At 35.4% G+C, this 15,906-nt stretch overlaps 1 protein-coding gene and 1 pseudogene across 3 annotated transcripts in view; one reads left to right on the top strand and one right to left on the bottom strand.

The window, feature by feature from the left end:
- The window catches only part of LOC110028690 (PHD finger protein ING2), a 37,669-nt gene extending 28,635 nt beyond the window's left edge, over window positions 1-9,034 (bottom strand). Inside the window, exons 1-4 of one of the 3 annotated variants that reach the window (XM_020730638.1) lie at window positions 8,955-9,034; window positions 8,784-8,879; window positions 8,621-8,692; window positions 7,820-8,010 (exon numbers count right to left, since the gene is read on the bottom strand). In XM_020730638.1, the coding sequence (XP_020586297.1) occupies window positions 7,820-8,010; window positions 8,621-8,692; window positions 8,784-8,829 (309 nt within the window). In that variant the 5' untranslated portion in view covers window positions 8,830-8,879; window positions 8,955-9,034. Of the gene's footprint in view, window positions 1-7,819; window positions 8,011-8,620; window positions 8,693-8,783; window positions 8,897-8,954 lie in introns of those variants that run through there. The other 2 variants (XM_020730640.1, XM_020730639.1) reach the window with 2 other exon arrangements.
- A 4,408-nt stretch (window positions 9,035-13,442) lies between these two features.
- Window positions 13,443-15,906, top strand: part of LOC110028671 — a 9,421-nt pseudogene continuing 6,957 nt past the window's right edge.

Raw genomic sequence — 15,906 nt, 5'->3', positions numbered from 1 at the left:
TACAGCAATAACTAGCCTAATAATTCTAATACTCTCCCTCAAGTTAAAGCATAAATGTCTATCATGTTCAACTTGGATTTGAAGCCGTCAAACAATGGCCGAGGAAGATTTTTGGTAATGATATCTGTCAATTGATCATTGGATGGGACAAATGAAATACAAATCTCCCCTGAATCGAGTTTCTCTTTAATGAAGTGTTTGCTAAACTCCACATGCTTAGTATGATCATGCAAGACCAGACTATAGGCAATATTAATGACGACTTCATTATCACAGAACAGCTAGAGAAAAGCAAAGATTGACATACGCAATTCACGGAACATAATGTGTAACCCGATAGCTTCACAGATACCCAAGGACAGAGCGAAACTCGGCTTCAAGACTGCTCCAGGCCACAACCAACTGTTTTTTGCTTTTCACGTGACAATTTTTCCACACAAATTAACAATATCCTGAGGTGGAACACCAATCATGGACAGACCCGTCAAACAACACTAGAACGAGAGGTGTGCCTCGAAAAAAACAAATATGAGCCCAGTGGGCTTTTTAAGTAGTGAAGAATTTTGTGGACAACTTGAAGATGGTGGGATCATGCATGAATTGACTCACAATACCTACTGCATAACAAATGTCGGGTCAAGTATTGGCGAGGTAAATGAGTTTCCCCACAAACCATTGGTACTGAGCCTTGTTCATCGGAGTCCCTTTAGGAGCATCAGCTAATTTCTCATCGGGATCCATTGGGACAACCACTTATTTGCAAAAGAAATGGTTATTCTTTGTCAATAGATCAAGAATAAAAATTGTGTTGGACAAGCAAATGCCCCGAGATGACTAGCAATTTCAATGCCTAAGAAATACTAGAGTGCCCCAAGTCCTTCATTTCAAATAAAGTAGCAAGAATATCTTTTAGAGACTTCAATATTGGTAGATCGTCACCTGTGAGCACAATATCGTCGACATAGACAATAAGGATAGCAATTTTGTCACTGGAGGAATACGAAAGAATAGAGTATGATCTGATTAGGCCTGAGAAAACCATGACCCATTATCACCTTTGTGAACTTGTTGAACCAGACCCTTAGGGATTGCTTCAGCCCGTAGAGAGACTTCCGCAGTAGACACAATTGTCTCTGGGGAAAAGTAGAGTCAAAGTCTGGAGGGAGGCACATGCACACCTCTTCTGTGTGTGAGATTCCCATTTAGAAAAAACATTTTTGACATCCAGTTGAAGCAATGACCAATCCAAATTCACAGCAAGTGAAAGTAAGACCAAAATGGTTTAATTTAGCAACCAGAGCAAATGTCTCCTCATAATTAACTTTGTATGTTTGGCGACTAACTGTGTCTTATTGCATTCAAAAGATCCTTCTTAGTTAAACTTGGAGCTGAAAATCCAGCGGCACCCCACTGATTTCTTACATGGATTAAGATCCACAACATCTCATATATGATTCCGCTGAAGGGCATTCATTACATTCATTACTGCAGCTTTCCAGAAAGGGTCAGCTAATGTTGCTAAAATAGTGGGTGGGAGGTGATGATCCGTCCGAGCAGCAGTAAATGTTTTATAAGTCGGCGATACATTGAGGAAAGAGATACATTTTTTTCATGGAATAAAGAAAGCTTGTCTAATTACATATCATATCAGGAGAACTCGCCTCCATATTCAAAGTGGTGTCAATTCTTGGGATGCCATCCAGAGTGGATTCTAGGTCAAGTAAATAGATGGCCAGCTCCATAGTGGGAACATGAGTGCGTCGAGTATAGACATAGAGAATGGGAGGAGGTTCAGGTTGTTTAGTAGGTGGTATATCCAGAGGGACAGAGGACTTATCGGATATAGTTGTTGGAGAAATATTCACAAGAGTGAGAAGGAATAGCGTCCAAGACATCAAGCTCCCCTCACTTGAGGAAGTGTCAGGGAAGTAGGGAACACTTTCCACGGATATAGGGTTTATTTGAGGTAGGACCAAAATACTAATAGCCTTTTTGAGATGTAAAATATCCGAAGAAAACACATTTTACAGACATGAGATCTAGCTTACTACGATTAGGGGTAGTAATCCAAACAAAGGTCGTGCACCCAAAAACTTTGGGTACAAGAGTGGTGAAGAACCGATTGGTAGAAACATGACATCAGGATAACTAATGGAATTCTAAAGTTATGAATTTTTGTGGAAATTCTATTGATTAGATAGGTGGCATAAATCACAGCATCATTCCAAAATCTTTTTGGGACAATAGATTGAAACATAATAGTGTGAGCTACTTCGCGAAAGTGTCGGTTTTTTCTCAAGATCACTCTATTTTGTTAAGGAATGTCCGTACATGAGCTATGAGTGAGAATGCCCTTACCAAGACCTTACATAAAATAGAATTAAAAAATTCATGATCATTGTCGGTTCGAATGACTTATATTGAAGTTTTGAATTGGGTCGAACGAAATAGTTAAAAGTTTTTTAAGATGACAGCAGCTTTAGATTTATCTTTTAAGATATAGACCCACATCATTCAATTGTGGTCATCAATTAAGATAAGGAATCACCGTTTATTATTGTAGTTGGGAGTGCAAGAGGGTCCTCACAAATAACTGTGAATAAAAGAAAAAGGGAACGAAATGCGTGAGTATGAGATGGATAAGAAAATCGATAATGTTTAGTTAGTTGACAAATCTCACATTTGAAGTTAACAAGATTTCTTTTAATAAGCATCGACGGATACAATTTACTTAAATACAGAAAAACTGAGATGACTCGAAGCATAATGCAATAGCATAATAGGACATTCAATGGATCGAGAAGAACTGCAACAACTAAGAGAAGTGTCCTCGTTCCCTGTGTCTTTTTTCTTGGAAGTAGAGCTAGCTACTCTTTTAGCAGTTTCAATCATCCTCCCCGAACGACAATCCTGAAATACACAAACATCAGAAGAATTATTAAAAATGCAATCCATAGAATGTGTTAGCTTACTAATAGATAACAAATTACACTTTAACAGAGGAACGTGTAATACAGACTCCAAAGTTAGGTCGGTTGTTAGCAAAACCGACTCTTTACGAGCAATAAAATAATAGGAGTGATCAGCAATTTTAACTGTATATTTCCCAAAGCATGGATAATATGCTGAGAATGCTTGAGAATATCTAGTCATGTAGTCTGTGACATATGAATCAATGATCCATGGACTAGAAAAAGAAGTAAGTATCAAAGGAGTGATACCTTAACGGACGTGGGAGGTCGACGGGTTGGAAGTGAACTGATTGGATCTGAGCAGTTTGACTAATTGCTCCATCAACTCCTAAGAGACTCGGACGATCTTTTTCTAATTTCTGAAAAAGGAAAAGATCTGTCGGAGATCCCAACGCATGTCCAATTGCAATCTCCATGGAGTTAATCAGCCACGACAAGATCATGAAGATGTGTACATGCATATATATATATATATATAACATTGCCAATGGACATTGACAATATTAGCCGTATCATAATAATTTGGAGCAGATTTTATGAATCCTCCATTCATTCAGAACAATGAAAAGGCACACTAGAAACAACTTTGCATATTCATATATTTATAAAGTAACAAACACTTTAGCTTTGACTAGGTTAAGCTTTATCATATGTTTGAGGTATATCAACTTTATAAGCAAATAAACAACCCCTCAACTTTATAAGCAAATAAAACAAAAATATTATTACTGAAATAGAAATTGGTTACAACGATGACTTTTCAAATTAGAAAATACAAGACAACAAACACAATCCATCCTAGGGCGAAGGCGACGGCGGTGAGTGGAGATGGGACAACCAAGGGTGCAAATTGGAGGGCAGCAAGTGTTGCGTACTGTGGCTGGGCAAAAGGAAAGTGTATGTGACGTCAAAGGAAACCAGCAGCTGCAGGTTTTAGAAGGGAAACGTGGGTCAAGGCAGCAGGGAGGGAAGAAGGCTGCAGTTTGGAGGGCAGCAGGTGTTGTGGCTTGGAAGGATTCAGGTACTTGGGTAGGGTCAGCGGCAGGGAAGCAGGAAGCTTTTATAGAAAGGAGGGGAGTTACGGAAGCGGGAGAAGGGAGTGGTTGGATGATACGTCTAGGTGGGAGAATCCAGCAGGCGGCAAGGAGTTGAGGTGGATGTGGAGTTCGGGGAAGATAATCACCACCGAGGAGAGCGATACAGCCAAAGCATCACCCTAACATTCGAATACATCCCCTAAGGGGAAAATAAGACGGCGGCAGCCACCCTCACAAATCTGAAATAAAAAATAACATCAATTGCTCCTAGACTCGTCGGTTAAGCACATAAATAGAACAAGTTAGGCGGGAAACGAAAGCACGAATTGAAGAAAATTTCCCACCGAATGGAAAAAAGGGGGAGAGGTCGGTCCACCCCTTTCTCAACTAAACCGGTTCAGTAAGGGAGGAAAACCCCCAAGTCATGGTCCATCATGAAAAAAGCTCAAATGTTCTATGAATTAATAAAAGACCAAGCATCAAACATTTAAAAGGTCATTCATCTTAGATTTTCATGTCATATATATGGTTTTAACTAGTAATTATAGAATCTAAAAAGTTGAAATCACAATCACTTGCATTAAAAATGAACCAACAATAATAGGAAGTTGACAACAGCTTACCCTTCTATCCTCTTCTCTTCCTATTTTCTCATTGAACACTTTAACTTGTTACTCAATTTTAATAAGATAAATCGCAGGAAAAGCTATGCATTATTATAAAAGTTAGAGGTATCTACTTCAACTAGAAACATTTTCTTTCGCTAGTCTTATCCCAACTATCAGGAGTTGGCTTTGAGAATCATCATTTTCCATTTTTTCTTTCCTATTGATAGTTATCCGAGGTGTTGAACCTTATTTTTGCAAGGCATTTTGAGTAACTGTGATCCATACTATCTTAAGCCTACCACTTTACGCTTAAATCACCTTATACTAATATCAGGTACACACCAAAAGGGTGCAACTTCTATAATTTACTGTACATGTCCAAACCACCTAATTCTTTTTTCAAATTATTATAATCAATAGATGTCACAACAAACATATGTTTAATACAATCATTCCATAATTCTTCCTAGCTTTGTTATGCACCTATCTTAAATTCTCATATTTGCCACTCGACTTGTCATCGTGATTTTTTTCACTGACACTGAAATTCATGCGATTATAAATTTATGAAGCTTTCTTTTCAGCATCAAAAGAAAAATTATAAAACTCATTTGAAAATCACTTATAAGCTCATTTCATGCTTTTATAGACATAAAAATCACTAAAATCTAGATGACAATTATTTTTAGTAAAGCATATTGATAACTTTTATTGGATGATAATTAGTTATTGATGGCCAGGTTGACTGTAGTTAAAATAATAGAATTAAGATGAGTGTGCAGTAAAACAAAAATATAATGACATTAGGTGACAACAGTGATAGTTTAAGCATGTAAAATAGAGGAATACTCGCCGATAAAATGAAGACATGATGATAATGTGAAAGGGTTTGAAAGAAAAAGGAGCAAGCCTCTAGACGAATGGACAGAAGTTGTGTGAAATGTGCAAAATACATTTAATCTGCCACACAACAATAGCATAAATGAATGGCCAAAATGAATTCATAAAACAGCCCTAAACCATTAGGATAAGGAAGATTATGATTGATCGCTTTACATCAATGTCCCAGAACAAAAATAATATGAACGCTTCAAAATGCACTGAACAATAGTTATCTTAGGCCAGACAAAATGATTTGTATCTATAACAAAAAAGCAAAACAGACAAAAGTAAAGCTTTCTCTCTTCATGCTAAATAAAAACTGGGGTCAAAGGGGTTCTATCGATCTCTAATAAGCATAAACTGAAAAAGCATTTCATATGTTTGACTTGGCAGAACTTAATTAGATTATCTGCAATTATCTGCAATGGTAGTGTTGAATAATACTTGAGGCCAACCAAAAGTACCTTGAAGATTGCAAATGAATATATGCTAAAGAAAATCCTATCTGCTTACCAGCAAATCAGCACACAAGTTTCTTGCATAAATAGCACTGAACAAAGCACGGTATTTGTAGAGCGCAAGAATCACCATCTAATCAATACACATCCCATCTATATGGGACAGCTTTATAAATCCTTGTTATCCTTAATTCCTGTTAAGTACTACAAGAGATGTAATAACTGTTTTGTACAAATCCATTTGAACAACTTCTATTCATGCTACCTTAGATATACCACTTTTTCTCACAAATCCTTCAACACAAATTTTTTTTAACAGCCGACTAAACACATTTTCTACAATTCATCGGTCAATTCATAGTTCTCAATGCTACCACATCTATCTTCCCAATATGATCGTTCCTCCATTTAAAACTCTAATTTTGCCACACATCCATCTTTATATTCTCATTTAAAAATATTGACATTGATGACAGCATTATTCCCCAACACATAAATATATATAGCATAATGAGATTGATAGCAATTTTATAAAATTATCCTTTGGGTTTTTATGATGCTCTCTTATTAGATGATATTAAGCCAGTTCTTTATTTCAACAACGAAGCCTTAAATTTATTAAATAATACCCATATCTACATATGCAGTAGGCCACACATCCATATAATCCGTGCAACATACTAAAATAGATCCCACCTAGGTGATAAAATAAGAATAATAAGCAAAATAAATAAATAACTAAAAAATAAAAACCAAAAATTTTCCAGTTATTTTGTTAAATATAGGGAAAATATACATACATGCCAAACAGTTTTTATATATTTACATATTTAAGCTTTCATATTTATATTTATAACACTTTCATATCATAAACCTATGCATGAAAAGGTGCATTTCAATTTAAGAAAGTACATAATAATGGTATTATTGATGCAATGTTAAAGATTTAAATGCTATGGAAGTAAATAAGAAAGTTCAGGTGGTCGATATGTAAATACATAAGTATCATGTATTCTGTATAGAGTTGTTAATGATCTGATTTCAAGCCGAGCTGGGGTTGGCTCAAAATTGGCTAGAAAAAAATTTGATCCAAAATTTTGGCTTGTAGATCGGCTCATTTATTTGGATCTTATCTCAATCCGAGTGAAAATTTGAATCATTTTTTTAGCAATTAATGATCTTTGAACTAAATTTGCTAAATTCACATCCCTAACATCATTAGAGTTGCTAACAATCCAATTTCGAGCCGAGCTAGCAGTTCGAAAAAAATTTAATCAAAAATTTCGCTCATAACTCATCTCGTTTATTTTGATATGATCTAGATCTGAGCAAAAAACTTGAATCAATTTTGAGTGATTAACGGTCTTCGAGTTAAATTCGTAGCTCTGATTATGTATGTAAATCCCCCTAAATGTAAACATTGGGCACGAGAAGAAAAATATTCTAATCAAGCAAACAAATGAAATAGTTAAAATAAACTTTGTGCTCGTGAGATTCAATGGTTTTAGGTCAAAAATACATCAAGAAAAAAAAAACATTGAGGTTTGAGAAAATTCATAAAATTACTGGTGAAAAGCACATATATAATTGAAAATAAATAGAAACAATGTCAAAAAAAAATGTGCCAATAAGTGGTCAGCCTCCTACAGAAAAAATAGCACCTCAATATGAAACAACCATATTAATCATCTAAGAATATACGATAATAAGCAGCACTTTAACCATAAGAATTTCTACAAATTCTTAAATTTAAGACATTGCTGCAAGTATTAAAACAACTGGAAAATAATTGAACATATCTACCTCTCTAACCCTGTTCTTGGAAAAATTGCTCGATTTTGAAATCAAAAGGAGGTCCTTACGAGATCATATGCTTGTTTTGCAAGCACGACCTTCTCAGTGCAGAGGCTCAGTGCATTTTCTTGGTTAGCCTCAATCTCCTTTTTCATTTTTTCAAGTTCTGAATCATCAACTTCATAACTTAGTTTCTTTGAGCTTTGAGAGTACATTCCGAGATAGTATTTAGTTTGATCTCTTGAATGGCTTATAATACCTTTCATGAAGAGAATAGAAATTATGTTCATGATAAGAAGCCGCAAATAAAAGGTAATTTAAGCATGTGACGAAGTTATTGGTGATAAAATTTTCATTTTCCAGATCAGAGTTCACTTACTTTCTATCAAGGGTTAAATAATAGTGATGTGAAAATTTTAAAAGAATAATATCATAACTACTAAAAATGATGATGTCCTTAAAATATTCAGCTATAAGAAAAAGTATGTGATAAGTACAACAACTTCAGCATTAGTCAATCGCAACAAAGTGCAACAGTTTGTTAGAGCAATCAGACAAATCCAAGGAACTATTACTTCACAAAAGCAAACCATAATGACATGAAATAATTAAAATAAAATTGTCAAAATGCATGGCTATAAATAACCCCTACAAAAGGAATCCAATCGCATGCAACTGTGCAAGCATTATCATAAGAAACTCTGAGAATGTTAAAACCAAGTTCCCTCCGAGATGCATTATCAACAATCAACAATTTAACCCTAAAAACGAGGATTCGTAGACAACAAGGAGCAATGAATGTATAATGTATAGCCCAATAAACAACCAAGAGCAAATAGAAATGTGAAGGATAGCATAAATTCACACACCTTGAGCTCGTTCGTCTAGCTCTCTCGTGGTGGACAGAATCCTCTGGAGATCCGCTGCCAACGTGCTCGAATCTTCCGAATAAGAAAAAAAAAAATTGAAACAAAGATGGCTAAAACCTTATGACAGAAAACATCCAATTGATGAATAAAAATTAATCCTTACACTCCAAATAATCGTCGACGAAAACCCCCGTCCTCGCAATCGCCATATTATCGATTTAGGGTTTCCTTCGCTTTACTTCCTTTCACCCGAGGTCGTCTAATGGGGAAATGCGTTTAATCTATAGATTAATTTTCTAATAAGTAACAAAAAAAATGGAAAACCCATCCTTACATTTAAGGTCAAATCATAGTTGACCTAAGATGCTTCCACCCAAATTAAACCCACCATGGAGAAGATTTTGCAGACAGACGATACCTTCGAAATATGAAGTAATTCTATTTTAATTAATTTCAATTTATTAAAATATTTGCACATTCATGCTTTCGTATTTACCTTTATACCAAATAAACCTTGCAAACGCGACAAGGGGACAGCCATATTGTTTATAGTAAAATTTTATTTTTAATGCTACTCTTGTTTAATTTTATTCAAAATTATAAATGTATTATATTTGATTTAGGGTCTTTTTGGAGCAATTTTAATATTTTATAATGATGATAAAAAAAATTTATGTGGTAAAAATAATTTTTGAAAAGTTACAATGTAATTATAAATATTTATTTTTTTTCAAAAAGTTGGACAATAATTTTCTTGATCTCTCTTCAACATTTGTGATTGCAAAAAGTAACTTCTCACCGCAAAAATTTTTAAGAAAACAACATGAAAGTAGTTTCTCAAACAGAACTATGATGTCATTAATCTATAAAACACAATACGGGTAGAAAGATGTCCAAACAAATTATAATCATAATCTTATAAAATTTTATGTGCATCTTAATTATGATTAAAGGTAACACAAAGTTTTAGGGGAGTTAAAAATCTTCTTTCAACCAATTTTTAGGAGACCGACTCTAAAAACCTTATATGAACTTGAAAATTGCGGAGTCATTGTGGCTCACCTCATACAACCTTTCCTTGCTTTATGATGACACACTACCTAGAGAAGACAATCTCCATTAATGAATACAAAACTTCGGGGAATAACAATCAATTCCACTTTAGTCATTTATTACACTTCATTTATAACCCATTTCATGTTGTTTTTCTTTGAACATAGCTCCCCGATCTATTGATCCTCTAATTATAAGCTCTCTGACCTTGCAATGTTGACAATTACAATCATGAAAGGAGTTGTTTCCAATTAGGATCTATCATCCTATAACATTTGCAATATGTGCTATGAGCATCGTCTGTACCCATTCATAACACTACCCATTAGTAAAACTCTTCTCTGCTTTATGACTCACGCTATCTATAAAAGACAAACTCCATTAATGAATAAAAAACTTCATGGGATAACAATCAGTTCCACTTTAGTCATTCATTTCATTCATTATACTCCATCTATAACCCATTTCATGATTCTTTTCTTAGAATTTAAGCACCATGATCTATTGATTCTCTTACTATTAGCTCTTTGGCCTTGCAATGTCGACAATTAGAATCACAATGGGAGTTGTTTCCAATTAGGATCTATTTAGGATCTATCATCCTATAAGAATTGCAATATGTGCTATGAGCACCGTAAATACCCATTCATAAGAGGACCTAATAATATTACCAATGGAGAATAGAATAATAATAACATCATAAAAATATGAAGAAATGCATTTGTGATTAATATAATATTCCATAAAACATTGCAATCAAAATTTTAAAATATTTAATTTTTTGGAAAATTATGTATGATTTAATTAATTTTGTTTTGAGATTTTAATAAATTTTTTTTGAGAAAAATAAAACCCCCCCCCCCCCCCCCCCCACAACCTGCCATAGCTAGCCTTAAGACTTAGTACAGTGACATTTTAGGCATAATAATTGTATCATCAAATGATATATTTTTTTATCAAATTTCTTTTTAATTATTAGCATTAGTTGTTAAGGGAAAATTTTAAGTAGAAAAATAAATAAATAAATAAATGCCCATTAAACAGGCTTCTAGATTTTTTTTTTGTTTTCTAATGTATGATGCATCGATGAACGGTTTTTATTAAAAAATAATAATAATTATTATTATTATTATTATCATTATTTTTTGACTTATAAGATGTCTTATAAGATCTATTATTTTTTGACTTATTATTATTATTATTATCATTATTTTTTTACTTATAAGATGTCTGACTTTAACTTGTCTGAATCATTAAAACCAAAGGTAATAATAAAATTGTTACAATATGTTAAATAAACATTAAATTAGAAGTGTCAAAAATACATAAAAGCATGATCCCATTCAAAATTTTCGTGATTACTTTGCTATTGTCATTACATGCAATGTAATATTTGGTCACCATTATAATACTCTGTAGAATCTTTTGGTCACCACTAAGGGTTGTGCTCTAGCACTCATGTTTAGAAGCTCGACAAAAATGGGGCGCCTTTGCGCCTACTTTGGCCACCCAAGCACCCAACTATGTTGGGTGCGATTCTGCTTTCCGAGAGGCAGAAGCTTTTGTTCCCATTCCAAATGCTTTTGTGCCTTAATCAGTTGGTACCCAAAATTTTTGATTTGAAGCCAATTTCGAGCTGCGTATCTTTAGACTTCCTCGGGTGTTCTTCAACAAGTTCCTAGTGAAGGGGAGAAGAGTTGGAGAGGAGGATTTCTGGGTTCTCGATGTGTGTTGTTCGCGTGGAATCAGATTGTGGAGCTTCCTATATGTTTCTTCGTATGAGTGTGGAGAAGAAACTTGTGTGAGTCTTCTGTAAAACTATCTGATTTTCAGAGTGAATTTGTGACAGTTTGGCTTTGTGGTTTTTTCCTGTTCTCGGAGTTTTCAACGTAAAATTCTCGTGTATTTTTCTTGTTATTTTGATTTTGCTTCTGGGTTTAAATTTATTGTTCATATTTTCTCAAATCATGTGATCATATTCCACTGTGACATTAAGAATTGTTTGGAGGATTCTTAACAACATTAGAAACAGAGCTGGGTTCAATTCGAGTGGGAGCAATGGCCAAAGAAGCAAGGTCAAGGTGGAGAAGTTCAATGGGACAAATTTCGATTTTTGGAAGATGCATGTGGAGTATTTGTTGCATAAGAAAAATTTTACCTGCCACTCTAAGGAATCACAAGGAAGCCTAAGTCCATGCTTATGGAGGAATGGGAAGTGTTCAATCGAACGTCACTATGTTTAATCAGGTTATCATTTTTCTCATCAATTGCTTTCAACATTGTGATTGAGAAAACAGGGCGGCACTAGGCACGATGTATGAAAAACTTTTTGCTTCCAATAAGGTTTTTTCGATGAAGAAATAATTCAACATGAACATGGTGGAAGGCAGTTCAGCGGTAGAGCATATCAATAACTTCAGCACTATGACGAGCCAGTTGTGTTCTCTGAGGATCAAGTTTGATGATTAGGATAGCGCACTGGTGATATTATCTTCATTGTCAAACAGCTGAGATGGTATGGAAATGACGGTGGGTAATTATTCATGGACTTCAAAGTTGAACTTTGATGATATCGTGGGTCTGATGTTGAATGAAGAAGTTTGTAGAAAAATAATGAATTGTGAATCTTCAGTTTTTGCATTGAATGTTGATAACAGGGGAAGAAATTTGAATAGGAATACAGGCAAATGAAGATCCAAGTTCAAGAAAGGAAAGCACAAGTCAAGCAAAAGAGAATGTTGTAACTTCTGTAAGAAGGGTCATTTCAAGAAGGATTGCAAAGCTCCAAGGAAAGGTGGTGGTGGAAGACATGATAGTAGTTTCTCTACTAATGTCTACACAGGTGAAATCCAAAATGACTCCTTGGTGTTATCTCTAATCAACATTGAATCCTAAATAGCGGATTCAGGCGCCTCTTTGGATTCTTGCCCCAATAAAAAGCTATTCAAAAACTACACTTAGAGTGATCTAGAGAATTTTAATTTAGGAGATAACAAGGCCTAAAGTATAGTAGGAAAGCATGATATTGATATCAATATGTCAAATAGAGCAGTCTGGAAACTTACTGAAGTCAGACATGTTTCTAGTTTGAGGAGAAATCTTATCTCTATGAGTCCACTAACAAAATCAAGATTTGTGACAACTTTCACAGATGAATTGCGAAAGGTGCCAGGGGGCATTAGTGATGACTCGGGACAACATTGACAACTTCATTTATTTTATCAATGAAATGATTGATTTCATTGATGTGACTGGAACCAGGATGGATGTAGGTATGTGGCATCATAAGCTTGGTCATATGAGAGAGAAATGTACGAAATCCCTACTTTCAAAGAATAAACTTCAAGGTTTGAAATTAGTTGAACTGAATTTCTATGAAGATTGTATATATGGCAAGTAGAAGAAAGCTTATTTCTTGAAGAGCGGGTCAACGGTAAAGTCAAAGAAACTGAAGTTAATGCATATTGATGCATAGCGTCCTACTCTAGTTCAGTTCATTAGAGGTTCTCACTGTTCTGTCACATTCATTGATGATCACACGAGAAAGGTGTGGGTTTATTTCTTAAAGTAGAAATCTAATGTATTTGAAGTCCTTAAGAAATGAAAGAATGTGGTAGAAAATGAGACAGGCTTGAAGCCGAAGTTTCTCAAATCAAATAACGAAGGTGAGTGTCATGATTAGAATTTTAGAATTTTTTGTGCTACAGAGGGGGTCAGAGAAGAGTTCACTGTCCTAAGGTCACCCCAACAACATGGTACGGTTAATCACATGAATAGAACAATCACGAAGCGTGCTAGAAGCATGAGGTTGCATGCAGGCTTGCTGAAACTGTTTTGGGTTGAAGCAGTTAACACTGTAGTTAATCTGATTAATAATAGTTCACCAGTACCTTTGAAGGCAGGCATACTTAGAGAAGCTTGGAATGGCAAAAAGGTATGTCTATTTCATTTAAGAATATTTAGGTGTTTTGCATTTGTGTTGATGCATGTTCTAAAAGCAAGCTTGACTCAAAATCTGTCATGTGTACCTTCATTAGATATGGCTCTGATGAGTTTAGGTACAAGTTTAGAGATTATCAAAATCAGAAATTCATTAGGAGTAGGGACGTCACTTTCAACGACATGGAGATGTACAATGATAGGCTTAGAACTCATGACAGCCCATTAACTACTTCTGAAGGATCTAGATATGTGGAGAAAGATGATATTGGTGATCAAGAGAATGAAGAGAAAAAAAAGTGCTCAACCAGAAGGAGCATTAGAAGTTCCTCGGACACCTACTACAGAACTCAAGAGATATAGCAGTGTGAAACAACTCATACAAAGGTATTCTCCTTCTTTACAATATTTGTTAATAATTGATAGTGATGACCCAGAATGCTTTGAGGATGTCGCTTAAGTTGAAGATACAAGGGAGTGGGAGCTCTCCATGGATGACTAAAGGCAATCCTTTGAGTCAAATCAGACTTGGGGTTTGACGATACAACCAAATGACAAAAGAGCATTGCACAACAAGTAGGTCTACAGGCTGAAAGAGGAGTGAAATGGTAGCAAGCGCTACAAGTAAAGAATTGTTGTGAAGGATTTCCAGCAGAAAGGAGTGGATTATAAAGAAATCTTCTCCCCAGTTGTGCTGAGTCTGGTAGCAGTGAAAGATCTACATCTGGAGCAGATAGATGTAAAAACAACTTTCTTACATGGAGATCTGGAGGAGGAGCTACACATGGTGCAGCCGTAAAAGGTTATAAGGTTATAGGCAAATAAAGTTTGGCCTGCAAATTGAAGAAGATTCTCTTTGGCTTGAAGTGGGCCCAGAAACAGTGGTATAGGAAGTTTGACAGGTTTATGTTAGAAAATAGGTACTTAAAAGTGTCAGGCAGACCATTGCTGCTTCATCAAACACTTTGGTAACTATTATATTCTTCTTCTCTTGTATGTAGATGACATGCCGATTATAGGGGAAGATATGGAGAAAATCAAAGATTTGAAGAATCAATTATCAAGTGAGTTCGAAATGAAGGATTTAAATCTAACCAGGAAGATCCTCGAGATAAGAATCAACAGAGATAGAAGCGTATGAACAGCTGAACACTAAAGTTATCTCAACTAGAGTTTGTTAAAAAATCCTACAAATGTTCAACATGAATGAAGCGAAACCGGTTAGCACTCTCTTAGGGAATCATTTCAAAATATCTAAGAAGCTATCGCAAACTCTGAAGCAGAGCAAGCATAGATGGAGCGAACTATGTATGCTTCAGCAATTGGAAGTCTGATGAACATGATGAATTGTTTAGGCCAGATATTGCATATGCAGTGGGAGTGGTCAAAAGGTACAAGGGCAATCCAGACAAGCATCATTGAGAAGCGGTAAAGTGGATTTTTAGGTATTTAAGGGGGACAATCAACAGAGCACCTTGCTATGGAAGTGTGAGGATCAATCTACGGGGATTCATAGATTCAGATCTGACAGGGGATGCAGACAATAGAAGAAGTGGAGTATTGACCAAAGGAAAATATGTTGAGATTTTCATACTTATTTTACACTGATTTTGATGATATTGCACTTTAAAGAAAGATATTTTTGATGTTTTGTTGCAGATATGTTGAATTATGGTCATTGGAGCAAAAAGACGCAAAAAGGAGCGAATTTGGAGCGAAAATGACCAAAATATGAAGATTTGAAATAGGGTGCTGACGGCCAGCCCAACGACGCCGACGACGGGTTTTTCCCAAGAGTACAGAATCAAATGTTCCACAAGGCCACCGACGGTGCCCTCGAGGTCGCCGACGGTGCCCTCGAGGCCGCAGACGAGATCGACGGTTATCTCAACAGGTGCATTGAATGTGGACGATTTTTGAGGGGATGCTTAGGCAACTCTTAGAAAAACTCTTCTACAACTTTAAGAGAAACTTTTGGCCAAAAAAAAGAGGAGGGGAGGAAGTAGAGAGTGTTTAGAGTGTAGAGAGGTTAATTTAGGGTTAGACGAGACTCTTAGATTCCACTACTTCTTTATTTAGTCGCCCCCTTTTCTTTTTATTTTGAGTTGTAGTTTGGATTGTATCAGAATGAAGAGATTCAAAGGAACTTCAAGAGTTTGGTGGAGAGGATTTGAGATAAGTTCTTATCTTTGTGATTACATTTGGTTTTAATTTACACTTCTTGTTTGTTTGCATGATTTCTACTTTCAAACTTAAGTGTGGTCGTATCTTCCCCATGAGTTCTGAGTAGTTTC

The sequence above is a fragment of the Phalaenopsis equestris genome, unplaced genomic scaffold, assembly GCF_001263595.1.
Source record: "Phalaenopsis equestris unplaced genomic scaffold, ASM126359v1 Scaffold000522, whole genome shotgun sequence".
NCBI lineage: Eukaryota > Viridiplantae > Streptophyta > Magnoliopsida > Asparagales > Orchidaceae > Phalaenopsis > Phalaenopsis equestris.
This window is presented reverse-complemented; position numbering and strand designations above follow the sequence as displayed.